The following is an 18405-nucleotide window of genomic DNA, read 5'->3' as shown; positions in this document are numbered from 1 at the left end:
TCTTTCTTTTTTTTTTGAGACGGAGTTTCACTCTTGTTACCCAGGCTGGATTGCAATGGCTTGATCTCAGCTCACCGCAACCTCCGCCTCCTGGGTTCAGGCAATTCTCCTGCCTCAGCCTCCTGAGTAGCTGGGATTATAGGCACGTGCCACCATGCCCAGCTAATTTTTGTATTTTTAGTAGAGATGGGGTTTCACCATGTTGACCAAGATGGTCTCGATCTCTTGACCTCGTGATCCACCCGCTTCGGCCTCCCAAAGTGCTGGGATTACAGGCGTGAGCGACCGCGCCCGGCCCCATCACCACTATCTATAGCCAAAACTCTTTCCTCACCTCCAACAAAAACTCTGTACCTGTTAAATAATAAACTCCTTTTTACCACTTTACCTCAGCCCCTGGAAACTTCTATTATTTTCTATTTCTATGAATTTGCCTATTCTGGGCACCTGACATTAATGGAATCACACAATATTTGTTTTTTGTATGTCTGGCTTATTTCACTAAACATATTGTTTTCAAGGTCCATCCATGTTATTCATGTATCAAAATTTCATTCTTTTTTACGGCTTAATAATAATATACTGTTTTTACAGTATATTAATAATATATCTGTTATTACAGATATACCACGTCTTGTTTATCCATTCATCCATTCATGGACACTTGGGTTATTTCCATCATTTAGGTATTGTGAGTAATACTGCTGTGAACATTGATGTACAAATGTCTGTTCAAGTCTCTGCTTTCAATTCTTTCTGATTACATATACCTAGGGGTGGAATTGCTGGATCACATGTTAGTTCTATCTTTAGCATTTTGAGAAACCACCAAACTGTCTTCCACAGCAGCTGCACCATTTTAAGTTTCTACCAGTAATACATGAGGGTTCCATTTTATCCACATCTTCACCAATACTTGTTATTTTCTGTGCTTGTTTTAATTATAACCATCCTGGCTGGGCGTGGTGGCTCACACCAATAATCCCAGTACTTTGGGAGGCCAAGGTGAGCGGATCACTTGATGTCTGGAGTTCAAAAGCAGCCTGGTCAACAATAGCGAAACCCCGTCGCACGACTGCACTTCAGCCTGGAGGCAGAGCGAGACTCCATCTTAAAAAAAAAAATTAATTATAATCATAATTATGTGAATAAATGTGAAATGGTATCTCACGGTGGTTTTGATTTGCATTTTCTTGATGGCTAATGATGTGGGGCATTTTTTCATGTGTTTGTTAGCTATTTGTGTTATCTTCTTTGGAAATATATTCAAGTCTTTGTCCCCTTTTTAGTTGGGTCGTTTCTCTTTTTATTGTTACTGAGTTTCAGGAGTTCGTTGTTCTGGATGCCAGTGCCTTATCAGACATATGTTTCACAAATGTTTTCTCCCATTCTAAAGGTTGTCTTCTTGCTTTCTTGACATTGTCTTTTGATCCTTTGATGCACAAAAGTTCTTAATTTTGATAAAGTCCAATTTCTCTATTTTTTCCTTTACAGTCTTTTTTTTTTTTTTTTTTTTGAGATGGAGTCTCTGTTTCCCAGGCTGGAGTGCAGTGGCACAATCTCAGCTCACTGCAACCTCTGCCTCCTGGGTTCAAGCAATTCTCCTGCCTCAGTCTCCCAAGTAGCTGGAACTACAGGTGTGTGCCACCATCCCTAGCTAATTTTTATATTTCTAGTAGAGACAGGGTTTCGCCGGGTGTGGTGGCACATGTCTGGCCAGGCTGGTCTTGATCTCCTGACCTCAAGTGATCCACCTGCCCCGGCTCCCAAAGTGCTGGGATTACAAATGTGAGCCACCGAGCCTGGCTGCTCAATTTATCTAATTTTTCTTTTATTGCCTGTACTTTTGGTATCATATCCATAAAATCATTGTCAAATTCAATGCCATGCAGATTTTCCACAATGTTTTCTTTTAAGAGTTTTATAGTTTTAGCTTTTAAATTTAAGCCTTTGATTCATTTTGAGTTAATTTTTTAATATCGTGTAAGGTAAGGGTCCAACTTCATTCTTTTGCATGTGTATATGCAGTTTCCCCAGTTCTATTTGTTGAAAAGGCTGTCCTTTTTTCACTGGTCTTGGCACCCTTGTCTAAAACCAATCTGTCACATATGTGAAAGTTTACCTCTAGGCTCTCTATTCTCTCCTAATGACTTGTATTTCTGCTCTTATGCAAGTACTATAGTGTTTAGTTTTGTTTTGAGACAGAGTCTCTGTTGCCCAGGCTAGAGTGCAGTGGTGCAATCTTGGCTCACTGCAACCTCTGCCTCCCGGGTTCAAGCAATTCTCCTGCCTCAGCCTCCTGAGTAGCTGGGATTACAGGCACACGCTACCATGCCTGGCTAACTTTTTGTAGTTTTAGTAGAGACGGGGTTTCACCATGTTGGTCAGGCTGGTCTCGAACTCCTGACCTCTGGTGATCCACCCGCCTCAGCCTCCCAAAATGCTGGGATTACAGGTGTGAGCTACCACGCGCCTGGCCCTAATTCTTTTAGATGGTATTGTAAATGGTATTACTGTTTTAATTTCCCTTTCAGGTTGTTCATCACTAGTGTATAAAAACACAACTGATAATGTTCTCATTTTTGGAAGGGAAGAAACTGAGGCTCAGAATAAGTTGTCAAAGGTACATAGTTAGTAAGGCCCAACTCAGGGCTCTAATTCCAAATCTACTATGCTGTCTAAGGAGCTTGTTTATTGGGCCCTTTACCATTTTGCCCTTTCCCTTCGACTCAATGCTCTTAACTGCAAAATAGGGAGCACTGGGAAAAAAAAGAACTGGAGCACAGCTGAGCGCAGTGGCTCGTGCTTATAATCCCAGCACTTTGGGAGGCCGAGGTGGGCAGATCACCTGAGTTCAGGAGTTGGAGTGCAGCCTGGCCAACATGGAGAAACCCTGTCTCTCCTATAGCTGGGTGTGGTGGCACATGTCTGTAATTCCAGCTACTTGGGAGGCTGAGGCAGGAGAATCACTTGAACCTGGGAGGTGGAGGTTGCAGTGAGCTGAGATTGCACCACTGCACTCCAGCCTGGGCAATAGGGTGAGATTCCATCTCAAAAACAAGACAAAACAAAAACAAAAAACTGGAGCACTGCAACAGTTATGCTCCCAATTTGGCCAGTGTAACAACTGAACCATAGGAGGCAGCCATGGTCTCAGGGATACCCATGGATAGCCCATAGTTAACATTCTCATCAACCCTCTTTGACTGGAGGGCCCACAGGCAAATAACAGTCAACGTTGAATGTGTGACCTCAAAATACTTGATGAGAATGACTCAGAAATCAAGAAGCTACTTGTAACAGATCAAGTACTGAAATGCATTGTCAAGACAGGACAGCCTCTCATCCCTGACAAAAGGTCTGTGTTAGGACATGTAGTTGGGGCTAAGACTCTTGAGGAACTGGGTGGGGCACGGCTCAGGCTTGGGAGAGAAGCACTTTGAAGCCTGCCACCAGACTGGAGACCTGAATGTGCCAAGTCACTCTGCGGAGCCTAACAGACAGTGGCAGTCTTGCTATGTCTACAGGAGGGGATGCATGAACTTTCTCCAGGAACCTGAATACCATTCATGAACTACTGGGAAATTCTGTCTCCCCAGTCCCCACTGAACACTTCCCTTCTCTAAAATGACAGGATTCCTGAATCTCTTTCTACTTTCTTCCGTATCTAGGAGCTAGCACATCACTGCAGCTGTCACTAATGGGAACCCGACCTGGTAGCTGTGGACAGTACTAGGAGCGTTTTCTTAGTCTGGCTTCCTGCTACCATTTGCTAGACCAGCAGGATTCCCACAAAGGAATAGTGAAGTGTGGTGAATAGGAGCCCATGTGTGCGTGAGTGTACACGCACACACACACGCATACACAGAGAGAGAATTGAGAACTTAGAGTATATTCTCTCCAACCCCAACACCAGAAAGGAAGAGCATTCTGGCTGGAAGACAGTGTCTCAGGATAGCCTCCATTTGCCTCTTCTATCTCCAGTCTGAAGGTATTCTATTCCCACAATACAAATCTTCCTCACACTTCCGAGAAAGCTCGGACAAGAAATGGGAGAGCCTATATCCTTGAAGAATTACCTACTGATGTTTTGGGGTGGACAAGTAAGGGCCACCTGAACACGTGTAAGTTCGTTCCTAATACATGAAATATTAAGAGAATCCCACAGGGCTTCAAGACTGCCACAGTAACAACCAGATATTTTACTCTTGCTCACTCAGGATGGTAAAGAGAAAAGCAAAAACAAGCAAAAAGAAACACACACACACACACACACTCACACACACACAGAGAAAATAAGTGCAGATAGTTTACAAAGCAAAGCATCAGGTGAGCTATCAGGCTCCAAGGCAACTTTCTCTACGGGCTGGACTTGGACACGTTATAACAGCCATTTTATTACATCACAGAAAGAAATAACTGAAGTAGGTCATAACATTTCCAATTATTTTTCCAGTAGGAATATTATGCCCTGATGACATAGTCTATTTTCACTTCTTCCATAAATCACCGGTGACTTCCCTTAAAGTGGCCCCTTGTCTCCAGCCTCTTGTACTTCATGCCATCTTCATGCTGCCTTATGTATTAGTCCGTTCTCTCATTGCTCTGAAGAAATGCCTGAGACTGTTGAGGCACAGTGGCTCACGCCTGTAATCCCAGCACTTTAGAAGGCTAAGGTGGGTGGATCACTTGAGGTCAGGAATTTGAGAACAGCTGGGGCAACATGGCGAAAAGCTCTCTACTAAAAATGCAAAAATTAGCCTGGTGTGGTGGCACGTGTCTGTAATCTCAGCTACTCAGGAGGCCGAGGCAGGAGAACTGTTTGAACCTGGGAGCTGGAGGTTGCAGTGAGCCAAGATCGCACCACTGTGCCCCAGCCTGGGTGACAGAGCATGAATCTGTCTGAAAAAAAAAAATGAAAAAAGAAATACCTGAGACTGGGTAATTTATAAAGAAAGAGGTTTAATTGGCTCATGGTTCAGCAGGCTATACAGGAAGCATAGCAGCTTCTGCTTCTGGAGAGGCCTCAGGAAACTTCTAATCATGGTGGAAGGCAAAGGGGCAGTGAGACATCTTACAGGGCTGGAGCAGGAGGAAGAAGCGGGAGAGATCCCACACCCTTTAAACCATCCTCGTGAGAACTCACTATCATGATAACAGCACCAAGAGGATGGTGCTAAACCATTCATGAGAAGCTGCCTCCACGATCCAGTCACCTCCCACAGGACTCACCTCCAACACTGGGGATTACAATTCAACATGAGATCTGGTGAGGACACAGATCCAAACATATCACCTTATTAACAATTCAAGATTAATATCATTCCCCTAGTCAAAACTTTAGTTTCCTTACCACCAAGAGAATTGACCCTTAATTCTGTGTGTTATTTGAGGCTTCTTACCAATCAGTTTCCCTACTTATCTTACTCCCTATGTCCTGATTCTAACTCCTACTTAACACTTTAGTCCTGGATTCAAAACCCACCTCCAACACTTCTTTTTTTTTGAGATAGAGTCTTGCTCTGTTGCCAAGGCTGAAGTGCAGTGGCACAATCTCGGCTCACCGCAACGTCTGCCTCCCAGATTCAAGTGATTCTCCTGCCTCAGCCTCCCGAGTAAGCTGGGCCTACGGGCACCCACCACCATGCCCGGCTAATTTTTGGATTTTTGGTAGAGACGGGGTTTCACTGTGTTGGCCAGGCTGGTCTTGAACTCCTGACCTCATGATCCACCCACCTCGGCCTCCCAAAGTGCTGGGATTACAGGCATGAGCCCCCGTGCTCTGCCATTCTCTACTTCTATTCATGCTGACCTCTGTCCTGTATTACTATAGCATACTCACGGTAGGCCTTATTTTGGCAGCTTATGTATCAAGTGATTAATGTGTATGCCCAAGTGAATAGATGTTTTGTGGACACAAAGAATAAGACAAAGCCCCTGACCTGGAGGAGGAAATGTTGCTGTTTTGTTTGCTGCCATGTTTCTTGAGGGCAAGCCATATCTCCACAGGAAAATTCAAGTCTTCGAGTTCTTCCAGGATGTCTCCATGCTATGTACATGCTGGAATTTCAGAAAGGCTTGCTAAATTGAATTAAATTCTCCCTTTCTCTCTTTCTCTCTAGGGCTCACTTTCCAATTAAGGATTTAGTTGAAGTGCAGTAGCTAATACGCACTTAAACTGTCCAAAGTAACAGAACTAGTCCACTACAGCTAGGCCATGAGTGAGTCTTCCACAAGTAAGAAAGGAAAACCCACCCTGCTGTGCTGCCCAATCAGCAAAAAGGAAAAAAGTAGCTCAGTGCTTGGGAGGCCAAGGTGGCGGATCATGAGGTCAGGAGTTTGAGACCAGCCTAGCCAACATGGCGAAAACCCGCCTCAACTAAAAATACAAAAATTAGCTGGGCATGGTGACATGTGCCTGTAGTCCCAACTACTTGGGAGGCTGAGGCATGACAATTGTTTGAACCTGGGAGGCGGAGGTTATGGTGAGTCGAGATCGTGCCACTGTACTCCAGCCTGGGCAACAGAGAGAGACTCCTTCTTTTTTATTTTATTTTATTTATTTATTTTTTTAATAGAGATGGGGTTTCACCTTGTTGGTCAGGCTGATTTCGAACTCCCGACCTCAGGTGATCCACCCACCTCGGATTCCCAAAGTGCTGGGATTACAGGCGTGAGCCACTGCGCCTGGCCCAAGACTCCTTTAAAAAAAAAATAAATAAATAAAAATTGCTCAATGCAAGTCCACTCTCCTGGCTGGAGCCTTGGTGGTTATACTGGGTTGTACTTGGTTATGCAGGTGTAAACTGTTACAGCGGGAAATTAAGTGTGGTGACCAAAGGCGTGATGCGCAAAAGAGTGAGGAAAGGCAAAGGAGTGAGGAGCGTGGTGAAGAGGGGCAGCAGAAACCTCCCAGAGCAGATGAGCGGCAGGGCCATCAAAGGACTAGCTTCCTTCTCACACAACCAAGGCCAGTCCCTGGGAACCGCAGTTCAGGCTTCACATATTTGTAGCACTAAAGCCTTCATACTGACAAGTTTATTTCCCAGACACCTGTTCCCGCAGGTAACAGCAACCGGAGCAGCTGCTGGAAGTGACTCTGAGGTCATCTCTCTCAAAGATCCCGAACTGGAAGGATTTGGAGAAGCGCAAACCCCAAACATAGCTTCATATCCTTGGGGCCACGGGATAAGTTGGAAAATCTAACCTGAAGCAGGAAAAACTGGTGGGACTGGAGAACGGGGCAGGGATGGAATAGAAGACCCCGTTGACTTCAAGAATCCCGTCTCTCCCACCCTAAGCCGGGAGAAAAGTCCGCTTCCTGCAGACGACCTCAGACCAACCAAGGTCTCCGCCGAGTCTCTCCTTGTAGGTCCGGCCCACGATTTCCACCCATCTCTTTCTCCCCTGCGCGGGGCGGCGGCAGGCGGGGTCACCAGATCCCCCCGAGCCCGGGCCCCTCCGGGCGCCGGGGATGCAGAAGTTCGCGCTCCTCCTCTCCCGCCTCCCTTCTCCACCTCTCCCCTCCTTCGTCCAGTCCCTCCCCCAGCCTCGGCGCAGGGGGGCCGGGCTTGGCTCCGCGAGGCCCGTGCATTCCAGAGAGCCCAGCGAGCTAGAGCAACAAAGGAGCCGGGTTGTCGGCGGGGAGAGCTCGGGGGGCTGCGGCGCGCTCGGGCGAAGGTGGCTGCTGGGCCGCGGGCTGGCGCGGGGGCAAAGCCGGAGCCGCACTCGCAACCCCGGCTCGCACCTGGCCTCCCTCGCGGGGCCGGGAGTTGGTTTTAATGGTGGGAGAGGGAATGGGGCTGGGGATTGGGGGTCCAGGGGGCTCCCAGGGCTGAAGACAAACTTGGACTGCGAGGCGAGGGCTTGGGGAGTTGTGCATCCCGGCCCGGGCCTCCGCAGCCCAACATGGGCCCCGGTTTCCAAAGTTTGCGAAGTTGGGCGCCGAGGGGCCGGGGCGCGCGGAGCGTCCGGGGGGGCCCGCGCCCGGATTCCCTGGGCACACAGGTCGCCTGAGCCGCCTCCGCGGCCGCCGGGGTCGTGCGTGTGGCCGGGGTCTCCGAGGAGCGGGCGGGGGCGCCGGGGCTTTTGCTGAGTTGGCGGGGTTGGCCATGGCCGCTGCCCGCCCCGCGCGGGGGCCGGAGCTCCCGCTCCTGGGGCTGCTGCTGCTGCTGCTGCTGCTGGGGGGCCCGGGTCGGGGGTCGGCCTCGAGTGGGAACGCGACCGGGCCTGGGCCGCGGAGCGCAGGCGGGAGCGCGAGGAGGAGCGCGGCGGTGACTGGCCCTCCACCGCCGCTGAGCCACTGCGGCCGGGCTGCCTCCTGCGAGCCGCTGCGCTACAACGTGTGTCTCGGCTCGGTGCTGCCCTACGGGGCCACCTCCACGCTGCTGGCCGGAGACTCGGACTCCCAGGAGGAAGCGCACGGCAAGCTCGTGCTCTGGTCGGGTGAGTGTGCCTGAGCTGGGTCTGGGGGGAGCAGGAGGTGCCGCGGTGGGATGGGGGCACCCTTGGAAAGAATAGGCTCAGGCCTGAGCTTCGGAGAGGGCGGGGACAGCACCCGAGAGAGTTGGAGGGACAGAATCCGAAACTTTGGGGGCAGGTTACGTGCAGGATGGGACCCTTGGTCATGGGGAAGGGAGGGCGAGGAAGTTGACGAAGCGAGTTACAAAGGGTCTGAGCTGGTGGGTGAGCAAAGGATGGCGGGGATGAGGGGCCCGTGAGGAGAGGGCTTAAGCGAAGGGACAAGACATTTTGTAAGAAGAGATGCTCCACCTACTCTGGAAGCAGGGTGCCGGGGATTCCAGGAGGTGTTCAAGACCCTGGGGAAATTGGAGTTGGACAGGAAAAGGAGAGGGATGATGGTGGAAAACGTTTAGGCATTTGGAGGGAAGGGCAAGGGCACACGATCGACTGAAGTTTTGAAGGAAAAGTAACCTCCCTAGTGATGAATTATTAAAAGGTAACCAGAAAGTTCTGGACATCTTGATTTGGGAGACAGGAAGGAAGCCTAGAGAACTGTGATCTTGTCTGGCTCTCGCAGGAGATTTCATTCAGTTTGTGCGTCTGAAAAATGGGCACTCTGATGCACGCAGGAGGTTGTGAAGGAATAACACCTTTCTAACAATTATTTGTATGTTTTTTGGAAATTTGGTTACCGAGGCTGGTTAGGGCTGTGGAAGGACGTTTAAGTCTGGGATGTTGAGAGCCTGTGGACACTTCCATGGTGTGTTGAAGTCCCAGAGCCCCCTCACTGGAGGGGCAGAGTCGGAAAAGCTTCACACTGAACCCAAATGTCCTTCCTTAGCAGTGTGGAGTAGACTCTCTCCCCACCTGTCACTTTTCTAGATGAGGCCTAGAGGGTGCTGGGGAAGGGAGCTGGCCTTAATCAGCCCTCACTTCTGGCCAGTGTGATTCTAAAACTGTCCTTGAAAAAGAAAAGAGAACCAGGAGCCAGGAGCAGACCTGGAGCCTCCTTCTTTTGACAGGTCTGGGGTACCCCATGTCTTAGCTCTGCCCGGGGGGCTAGTGAGGACCCTCGTAGGGAGTGTATGTAGGCCACCTGTCATTGACAGTCTGGCCACTAGAGTTCTCAGCCTTTGTCAGATGTTGGACAAGGTGATAAGGTTCCTGGCTCGGTTCAGATGCTGGAGGAGGAACGTGGAGGATGGTATCCATGGTACCCATGAGGTGGAGCTGCATCCTTTGTGGGGATCAGGTTCTAAAGTCAGCACAGCGCATTGGACAGAAACCATGTGTAATCAACAGTGGCTTTGAAAACTCTGCAGATTACTGTAATGTAAGGTCGATGAGGTTTTGCATATATATTCCTTTTATGATGTTTGCATAAATTTATTACATGTAGTGTACATGTATACTCATATATAAGAAGGGGTATACATAGAAGATAATAATTGTAATTTTAAAGTTACATTCATGCAAAAGACTGAAAGAAAAATAATAATAAAAGAGGCTGGGCGCGCGGTGGCTCCTGCCTGTAATCCCAGCATTTTGGGAGGCCAAGGCAGTCACTTCATGAAATCAGGAGACCGAGACCATCCGGGCTAATACGGTGAAACCCTATCTCTACTAAAAATACAAACAAATTAGTCAGGCATGGTGGCATCCGCCTGTAGTCCCAGCTACTCAGGAGACTGAGGCAGGAGAATCCATTGAACCCCGGCGTCAGAGGTTGCAGTGAGCTGAGATCATGCCTCTGCACTCTAGCCTGGGTGACAGTTTGTTTTGTCTCCAAAAACAAACAAGCAAACAAAAACACCAAAGTAAGATTAAGCAAGGTCGCTTTGAGCACTGCCTGAAATGAGACTTGAGTTTAGAGGCCAGCTGTATGGAAAGTCCAAATCTCTCAGCACTAGAATCTTACCCAGTTCTGAGTTGCTCTCAGAGGATAGTCTTTCTGTCCCTCTCTTCACTGAGTTTGCAGAGGCCCATGGTTTAATTCTCCCAAGTTAAATGCATGTTTTTGATGTTGCCTCTGTGTAGTTATCATCAGATCAAGGAGGAAGGGTATGAACCTCTTTCCAGCCCATCCTCTTGAGAGCAGCTGCTGAGCAGACAGAAGTAGCTTAAGCTGAACATGTATGAGTTAGAACCATCTGCTGGTTGTGCAAGTTGAAATCTCACTAACTGTGCCTTTTGGCAGGGTAGGCTCCTACACAGAGGCCAGCACTGAGCCCAGCGCTGTTAGTTCCATTAGTTCACTGTGAGCTCTTCTCTGCTGCCAACCATCATCCCTCTGCTCATTCCTGTTTCCATATGTGTTCCTGTCGCACTTTTTCTGCCTGGGTCTCTCAAGTGGGGCCAGAAGTAGGTGTTGGCTTGAGCTGGGTAATGGGTAGGTAGAGTGAACCCAAGCCTCGTGTGAGAATCACAGTCAGGTCATCAGCTGGTAGCCTCTGACAAGTGATTTATTCTGTCCTGAGTTAGTATCTTGATTTTGCATTAGACATGGTCAGTGTCACCTGGCTCTTAGAGGTGTTTTTGTGGGTGAAGGATGAAGATGATCAGGTTGTCTTCATTGGTAAACTCTTGAAGGTAGGGACTGGGTCTTCGCTTTTCTTCAAAGCCTCCAAGTACTGAGTACACAGCCGTGCTTCCACTCAAGCATTCAGTTACGTATTGAATGTTTGCCATATGTCACATTCTGGGCATGTAAAGACGAGGAATACAGACATGATCCTCTGTCATCAAGAGGAAGACAGGCTGGGTGTGGTGCTCACACCTGTAATCTCAGCACTTTGAGAGGCTGAGGCAGGAAGATTGCTGAATCCCAGGAGTTTGAGACCAACCTGAGACCTTGTCTTAAAAAAAAAGAGGAAGACAGACAATTCAACAGGCTTTAGAAATACTTGTGAGAGGTACTGTGGCATTTTAGGGTGCTGAAAAAGCAAAAGGACCCAAAGAACATCCCCAGAAGAACTGACATTTAACCCATAACTTGACACATAAGCAGGAAATGCCTGGCCGAGGGAGAGCTGAGGTGTGAAGGGATAGAAAGAGGAAATAGCATGTACAAAGATGTAGAGGAAGGAGTGTTTGGCGCTTTTAAAGAAAGTGTAAGAATTGCAGTAGAACTGGATCAAAGCATATGAGGGGTGGAATTGTGAGAGATAAGACCTAGAGAATTAGAAAATAAAGGGACTTATATTCCATATTAGGTTTTGATCTTATCCAGGGTGATAAGGAGCCATTGAAGGCTTTCCTTTTTTTTTTTTTTTCACTCTGTCATCCAGGCTGGAGTGCAATAGCATGGTCTCAGCTCACTGCAACCTCAGCCTCCTGGGTTCAAACGATTCTCCTGCCTCAGCCTCCCGAGTAGCTGGGACTACAGGCACATGCCACCACACCCAGCTAATTTTTGTATTTTTAGTAGAGATGGAGTTTCACTATGTTGGCCAGGCTGGTCTTGAACTCCTGACCTCATGATCTGCCTGCCTCAGCCACGATTACAGGTGTGAGCCACTGCACCCGGCCCATTGAAGGCTTTTAAGCAAGGGAGAGATGTAATCATCTTTGCATTTTAGCTGGATCTCTTTGGGTGTGGTGTGAAGAAGCCACAGGAGCAGGGAACGCCTGGAGCCTGGCTTCTTGAGCAGGGGATGTTGAAGTAGCCCTAGTAAGAGATGATGGTGGATGAGACTGGGTAACAGGATAGAGGGAGTAGGCAGATCCCACTAACTTTCAGAGGTAGAGCTAATAGGACACTGTTGAGTTAGATATGGGGTCTCGGTGAGCAGGAGGCCTCCGGTTTCAGGCTTGGATGGAAGGTGGTGCCATTGCCTTTCACTAAGTCAGAGAATGCGAGAGGAGGAAGAAGTTTAGGAAGGAGATGTGGCTTTGATTTTGGCCATATGAATTAGAGATGCTCATTGGACATCTATGTGGAGATTCTTGGCAGATATGGAAATAGGAATTGCTGGAGAGAGCTGGCCACTATGTGCTTCCTTAGCCCTGACTACTGAGGCTTTGGAAGGATGCCATTGCCTGAGAAAGTTTATAGCCCAGGTTGCTCCAATTTCTAGGTCTGTATAGACCTCAGGTCTTTCCTGTCTTTCATCTCTCTGGCCTCAGGCTTCTTCAGTCACTTAGCATCTCTCCCCTTTACAGCTGGAAGTGCCTCCTCCCGGGCATTCCAAGCTGACCAGACAAACATAATGTCCAGGCCGTGGTCCATCTTAGGCCAAACCTGGTTTAGTAAGTGGGGCAAAAAAGCAGAGAGGCCTGCATTTGGCAGTGGCAATAGGTCCCTGAGAGCCAGCACGTAGCCTCCTTGACCACTGTGTGCTTTGTGTGGTACATGGGTGTGTGGCCCTGTCACCCTGCCCAGGTGCAGGTAAGTAGGAGAGAGACAAAGGCTGGGAGGAATTTCTTGTTTGCTTTTCACATGTTGAATTGAGGGGTGAGAGGAGGAATGTTTTTGGTGTTGGTGGGTTATTTTCAGGGACAGATCAGAAATAATTTTCTTTCTTTCTTATTTTTTGAGATGGAGTCTTGCTCTGTTGCCCAGGCTGGAGTGCAGTGGTGCGATCTCGGCTCACTGCAACTTCCACCTCCTGGGTTCAAGCAATTCTCTGCCTCACCCTTCCAAGTAGTTGGGATTACTGTCACCTGCCACCATGCCCAGCTAATTTTTGTATTTTTAGTAGAGACAGGGTTTCACCATCTTGGCCAGGCTGGTCTTGAACTACTGACCTTGTGATCCACCTGCCTCAGCCTCCCAAAGTGCTGGGATTACAGGTGTGAGCTACCATGCCTGGCCTAGGAAGAATTTTCTTAGAGCTGTTCCCAAACTTGGCTGACGATCAGAGTCAGTTAAAAAGATATATATGTATAGGCTGGGTGCAGTGGCTCACGCCTGTAATCTCAGCACTTTGGGAGGCCAAGGCAGGAGGATTACTTGAGGCCAGGAGTTTGAGACCAGCCTGGGCAACAAAGTGAGACTCCATTTCTACCAAAAAAAAAAAAAAATTAGCTGGGCATGTTGGCATACATCTGTGGTTCCAGCTACACTAGAGGCTGAGGCCAAAGGATCGCTTGAACCCAGGAAGTTGAGGCTGCAGTGAGCCATGATCACACTACTGTACTCCATATTGGGTAACAGGGCAAGACCCTGTCTCAAAAATACATATGCATATGTATGTATACACACATGCGCACACACAAACACATGCACAAACACGTATCAGGAAAGTATAAAATACAGAACAACACACGTGGACCTAAGTCTTTTTTAAAAACAAAATTTTATTAATTATTTGAGAAATGGGGTCTTGCTGTGTTGCCCAGGCTGGAGTGCAGTGGCTGTTCAGAGGCTCATTCATAGTGCACGTGGTACTTATGGTGCCTTGAATAGCTGGGACTACAGGCATGTGTTCTGCGCCAGCCCAAGTCTCCAATTTTGCTTCAGATCTTTAACTTTTTAATTGTGAAATATCACATGTATGCAGAAAAATACGTAGAACACAGAGGTACTGAATAACAAATAATTATAAAGTGACATGTGGTTCAAGAACTAGAACACGGTCAGACGCCAGAAGCTCCCTCTGTGTCTTGTCCAGTCACATCCTCCTTCCGTTGCTCAAGAGGTTTTCAGTCATCATTTCCTTTTTTTTCCTCTATGGTTTTACCTCCTAGTTTTGGAATCCCTAAGCAGTATATTTCAGTTTTGCATGTTTTTGAACTCCGTACAAGTGGAATTATGCTGTGCTTATTATTTCTTGCTTCTTTTACTCTACATTATTATGTAAGATTCATCCATGTTATTGCAGCTTATTTCTTTTTTGTTATTTGTTTTTGTTTTTTTGAGACAGTCTCACTCTGTTGCCTAGTAGGGTGCAGTAGGGTGATCTCAGCTCACTATAACCTCCACCTCCTGGGTTCAAATTATTCTGCTGCCTCAGCCTCCCAAGTAGCTGGGACCACAGGTGCGCCCCACCATGCCTGGCTAATTTTTGTATTTTTTAGTAGAGACAGGGTTTTGCCATGTTGACCAGGCTGGTCTCGAACTCCTGACTTCAGGTGAGCCACCCGCCTCATACTGCAGCTTATTTCTTCATTGCTGAATAAGATTCCGTTGTATGAGTATACCACCAATTGTTTGCTCATTTTATTGTCATCTCAAGTTTTTGCCCACAGTGAATAACATTGCTGTGAGTAGTCTCTTATGTATATCCTGGTACAACTGGCACAAGTTTCTCCAGGTATATACTGAAGGAGTAGAATTGCTAGATAGTAAGGCATGCATACTTTAGGCTTTTGCCAAACCATTTTTCTTTTTCTTTTTTTTTTTTTTTTCTGATGGAGTTTCGCTCGTTACCCAGGCTGGAGTGCAATGGCGTGATCTCGGCTCACCGCAACCTCCGCCTCCTGGGTTCAGGCAATTCTCCTGCCTCAGCCTCCTGAGTAACTGGGATTACAGGCATGCACCACCATGCCCAGCTAATTTTTTGTATTAGTAGAGACGGGGTTTCACCATGTTGACCGGGATGGTCTCGATCTCTTGACCTCGTGATCCACCCGCCTCGGCCTCCCAAAGTGCTGGGATTACAGGCTTGAGCCACCGTGCCCGGCCGCCAAACCATTTTTCAAAGTGGTTGTACCAACTTATACTCCCACTAGCTAGTAGAAAGTCAGCATTGGTTCACATGATTCCCAACACTTATCAGCCTTTTACATTTTTGCCGATCTAGTGGATATGTTGTGGCCTATATTTGTAGTTGTAATTTATGCTTCCCTGACTACTAGTAAAGTTAGATGCCTTTTCAAGTGCTTACTAGCCATTAGGATTTCTGCTTTTGGGAAGTGTCTGTTCAAATCTTTGATCTATTTTTCTATAGGGACCATCTGTCATTTTTGTAATATTTGTAGGTGTTCTTTATATATGCTAGATATTAATTCTTTATATGTGCTAGATATGAACATATAGGATTACAAAGGAAATCAATTATATTGATATAATAGTTATCAAACATAAAAATGCAAGTATGTGGGCTTATTTATTTATACAATAAATAAGATCTTGTGCAGGTATAATAACCACTATAATATCAAAGTGATTATGAGCATTGACAATATTTCAAGATATCTGCAATAAAAGTATCTGGTTTCCACTTGTGACAAAGCCACAGGTACTACTAACATTATGTACTGTGGTGTGCTGCTTACATTCATAATTGGAGGAAGGGCTAAATGTTAGTTAGGTGTAATTTTTTCCCATTGAAATTCATGGACCTCTCAAGTTTTCCAAGAATCCTTTGTGAACCATAGACTAAGAATGTTACTTATAGAATATCAGTATCTAGTAGAGAGTCTGAGCTGTTCTTGCTATTCTTGATTGTGTGTGTGTGTGTGTGTGTGTGTGTGTGTGTGTGTGTGTGTATGAATAGAGACAGGGTCTCGCTATATTGTCCAGGCTGGTCTTGAACTCCTGGGTTCAAGCAATGCTCCTGCCTTGGCCTCCCAAAATGCTCCTTTGTGTTTTTATATGAAGATACTTGGTGATTTTTTGTTGAGATTGCATTGACTATATAGATTAACTTGGAAAAAAAAGAGACATCTTTACAATACTGAGTCTTCCAAACATTGAACATTCTATCTATTTAGATCTTTCATTTTCTCAATATTCTGCACAGAGTTAAATACTTATTACTTGTTAGACCTTCCTAGGTACTTGATATTTTTGATGCTGTTGTAAATGATGCCTTTAACATTTATTTCACTTTGTTTATTGCTGATATATAGAAATAACATTGATTGTGAATTCAGTAAACTTGCTAAATTTTTTCTATATACAGTCATATAATTTGTGAATAGTGAGTTTTGTTTCTTCCTTTTCAAGTCTTATACCTTTTATTTATCTTTATTGCTTTACCTAAGGCTTCCAGTACGTTGTTAAATAGACATAAATCTTAATTCTTGACTTTTCTAAATTCTAGAAAGATAGCTTTTCTACCTTTCACCATTAAATTTGATGTTTCGTGTTTTTTTGTTTATAGTTAATTACGTTTTATCAGATTAAGAACGTTTTCTTCTATTTCTAATTTGCCAATTATTGCTTTGATCATAGATGGATGTTGAATTTTATCAATTTTTTTTGCAAACATTGAGATGATCATATGATTTTTTTTCTCCTTTAATCTTTTGTAATGTAGTAAATTGCATTGATTGACTTTTCTTATTTATTTATTTATTTTTTGAGACAGAGTCTCACTCTGTCACCAGGCTGAAGTGCGGTGGCACGATCTCAGCTCACTACAACCTCCACCTCCCAGGTTCAAGTGATTTTCCTGCCTCAGTGTCCCTAGTAGCTGGGATTACAGGCACACGCCACCACGCCCAGATAATTTTTGTATTTTTAGTAGAGACGGAGTTTCACCATGTTGGCCAGTATGGTCTCAATCTCTTGACCTCGTGATCTGCCCGCCTTGGCCTCCCAAAGTGCTGGAATTACAGGCGTGAGCCACCACGCCCAGACTGAATTTTCTAAAATTAAACCAGCCTTAGAACAGTGGTACTCAACTTGACTAGTCTTCAGAATCACACAAACAAAAAGTCTTTTTAAAAGTCTAGATCAAATTGTAGCAAATGTTATTTTAAAAGTTTGTGAATATAGAAAAGTGTAGAGACTAATATTGTTATAACACTTGTATTCCTATTTCTCTTTTCGTTTCATATTTTATTAAAATAAAAGAAGTAAAACAATACAGATAAAGCTGATGTCCTCTTTCTTTCTCTTTTCAGTTTCATATCCTTCTCTTCCCCATCCAAGTAATTTGTGTATTTCTTTATTTTGTTTTTAAGCTCAAGTTTTTGTTTTTTTTTGTAGAGATAAGATTTGGCCATATTGCCCAGGTTGTTGGTCTTGAACTCCTGAACTTAAGTGATCCACCCACCTTGGCCTCCCAAAATGCTAGGATTATAGGTGTGAGCCACCACGCCCAACCTTAAACTTAGTTACTTTTAAAAAATAGGTTATATCGCCGGGTGCAGTGACTTCCGCCTGTAATCCCAGCACTTTGGGAGGCCGAGGTGGGTAGATCACAAGGTCAGGAGTTCAAGACCAGCCCGGACAGCATGGTGAAACCCTGTCTCTACTAAAAATACAAAAATTAGCCTGGCGTGGTGGCATGTGCCTGTAATCCCAGCTCCTCGGGAAGTAGGAGAATTGCTTGAACCCAGGAGGTGGAAGTTGAAGTGAGCTGAGATCGCGCCACTGCACTCCAGCCTGGGTGACAGAATGAGACTCTGTCTAAAAAAAAAAAAAAAAGAAAAAAAAAGGTTATACATGTACATGGTACAGAATTCAAAAGGAACAAGTTAAGTCCTACTTCTGCATCCAGCTACCCATTTTTCCTCTGCAGAAGTGACCACCAACACTGGTTTTGTGTCCTTTTGGATATCTGACATCTGTCCAGATGTAGATGTGCTCTTAGTCTGTCCTCTACCGCCCAACCAGTACCATGCTCTACAGACTGCTCTCCACTCAACTGAGTCCACATAACTTTACAGCATCAGACATCATTCCATTTCAATGCACATCCTGTCATGCACCCCATAAGGAGATTTTGGTTAACAATGGACCACATGTGATGATGTTCCCTTAAGATTATAATACCACATTTTGACTGTAGCCTTTCAATGTTTAGATATGTTTAGATACACAGATACTCACCGTTGTGTTACGGTTGCCTACAGTATTCAGTGTAGCAACATGTACAGGTTTGCAGCCCAGGAGCAGTAGGTTATACTGTATTGCCTAGGTGTGCAGTCGGCTGTACCATCCAGGTTTGTGTAAGTGCACTCTATGATGTTCACATAAAGATGAAGTCTCTTGATGACACATTTCTCAGAAGATACCCTCATTGTTTTTGTTTTTTAGAGACAGGGTTT

At 45.9% G+C, this 18405-nt stretch overlaps 1 protein-coding gene across 1 annotated transcript in view; it reads left to right on the top strand.

Moving 5' to 3' along the window:
• The first annotated feature begins 7592 nt into the window (after nucleotides 1–7592).
• The window catches only part of SMO (smoothened, frizzled class receptor), a 29168-nt gene continuing 18355 nt past the window's right edge, over nucleotides 7593–18405 (top strand). The window contains exon 1 of the mRNA XM_021673669.2: nucleotides 7593–8445. Within this exon, the coding sequence (XP_021529344.2) occupies nucleotides 8112–8445 (334 nt within the window). The 5' untranslated portion in view covers nucleotides 7593–8111. The remainder of the gene's footprint in view (nucleotides 8446–18405) is intronic.

Source organism: Aotus nancymaae, unplaced genomic scaffold (assembly GCF_030222135.1).
Source record: "Aotus nancymaae isolate 86718 unplaced genomic scaffold, 86718_ANA_hifiasm-v0.15.2.pri h1tg000002l, whole genome shotgun sequence".
Taxonomy (NCBI): domain Eukaryota; kingdom Metazoa; phylum Chordata; class Mammalia; order Primates; family Aotidae; genus Aotus; species Aotus nancymaae.
This window is presented reverse-complemented; position numbering and strand designations above follow the sequence as displayed.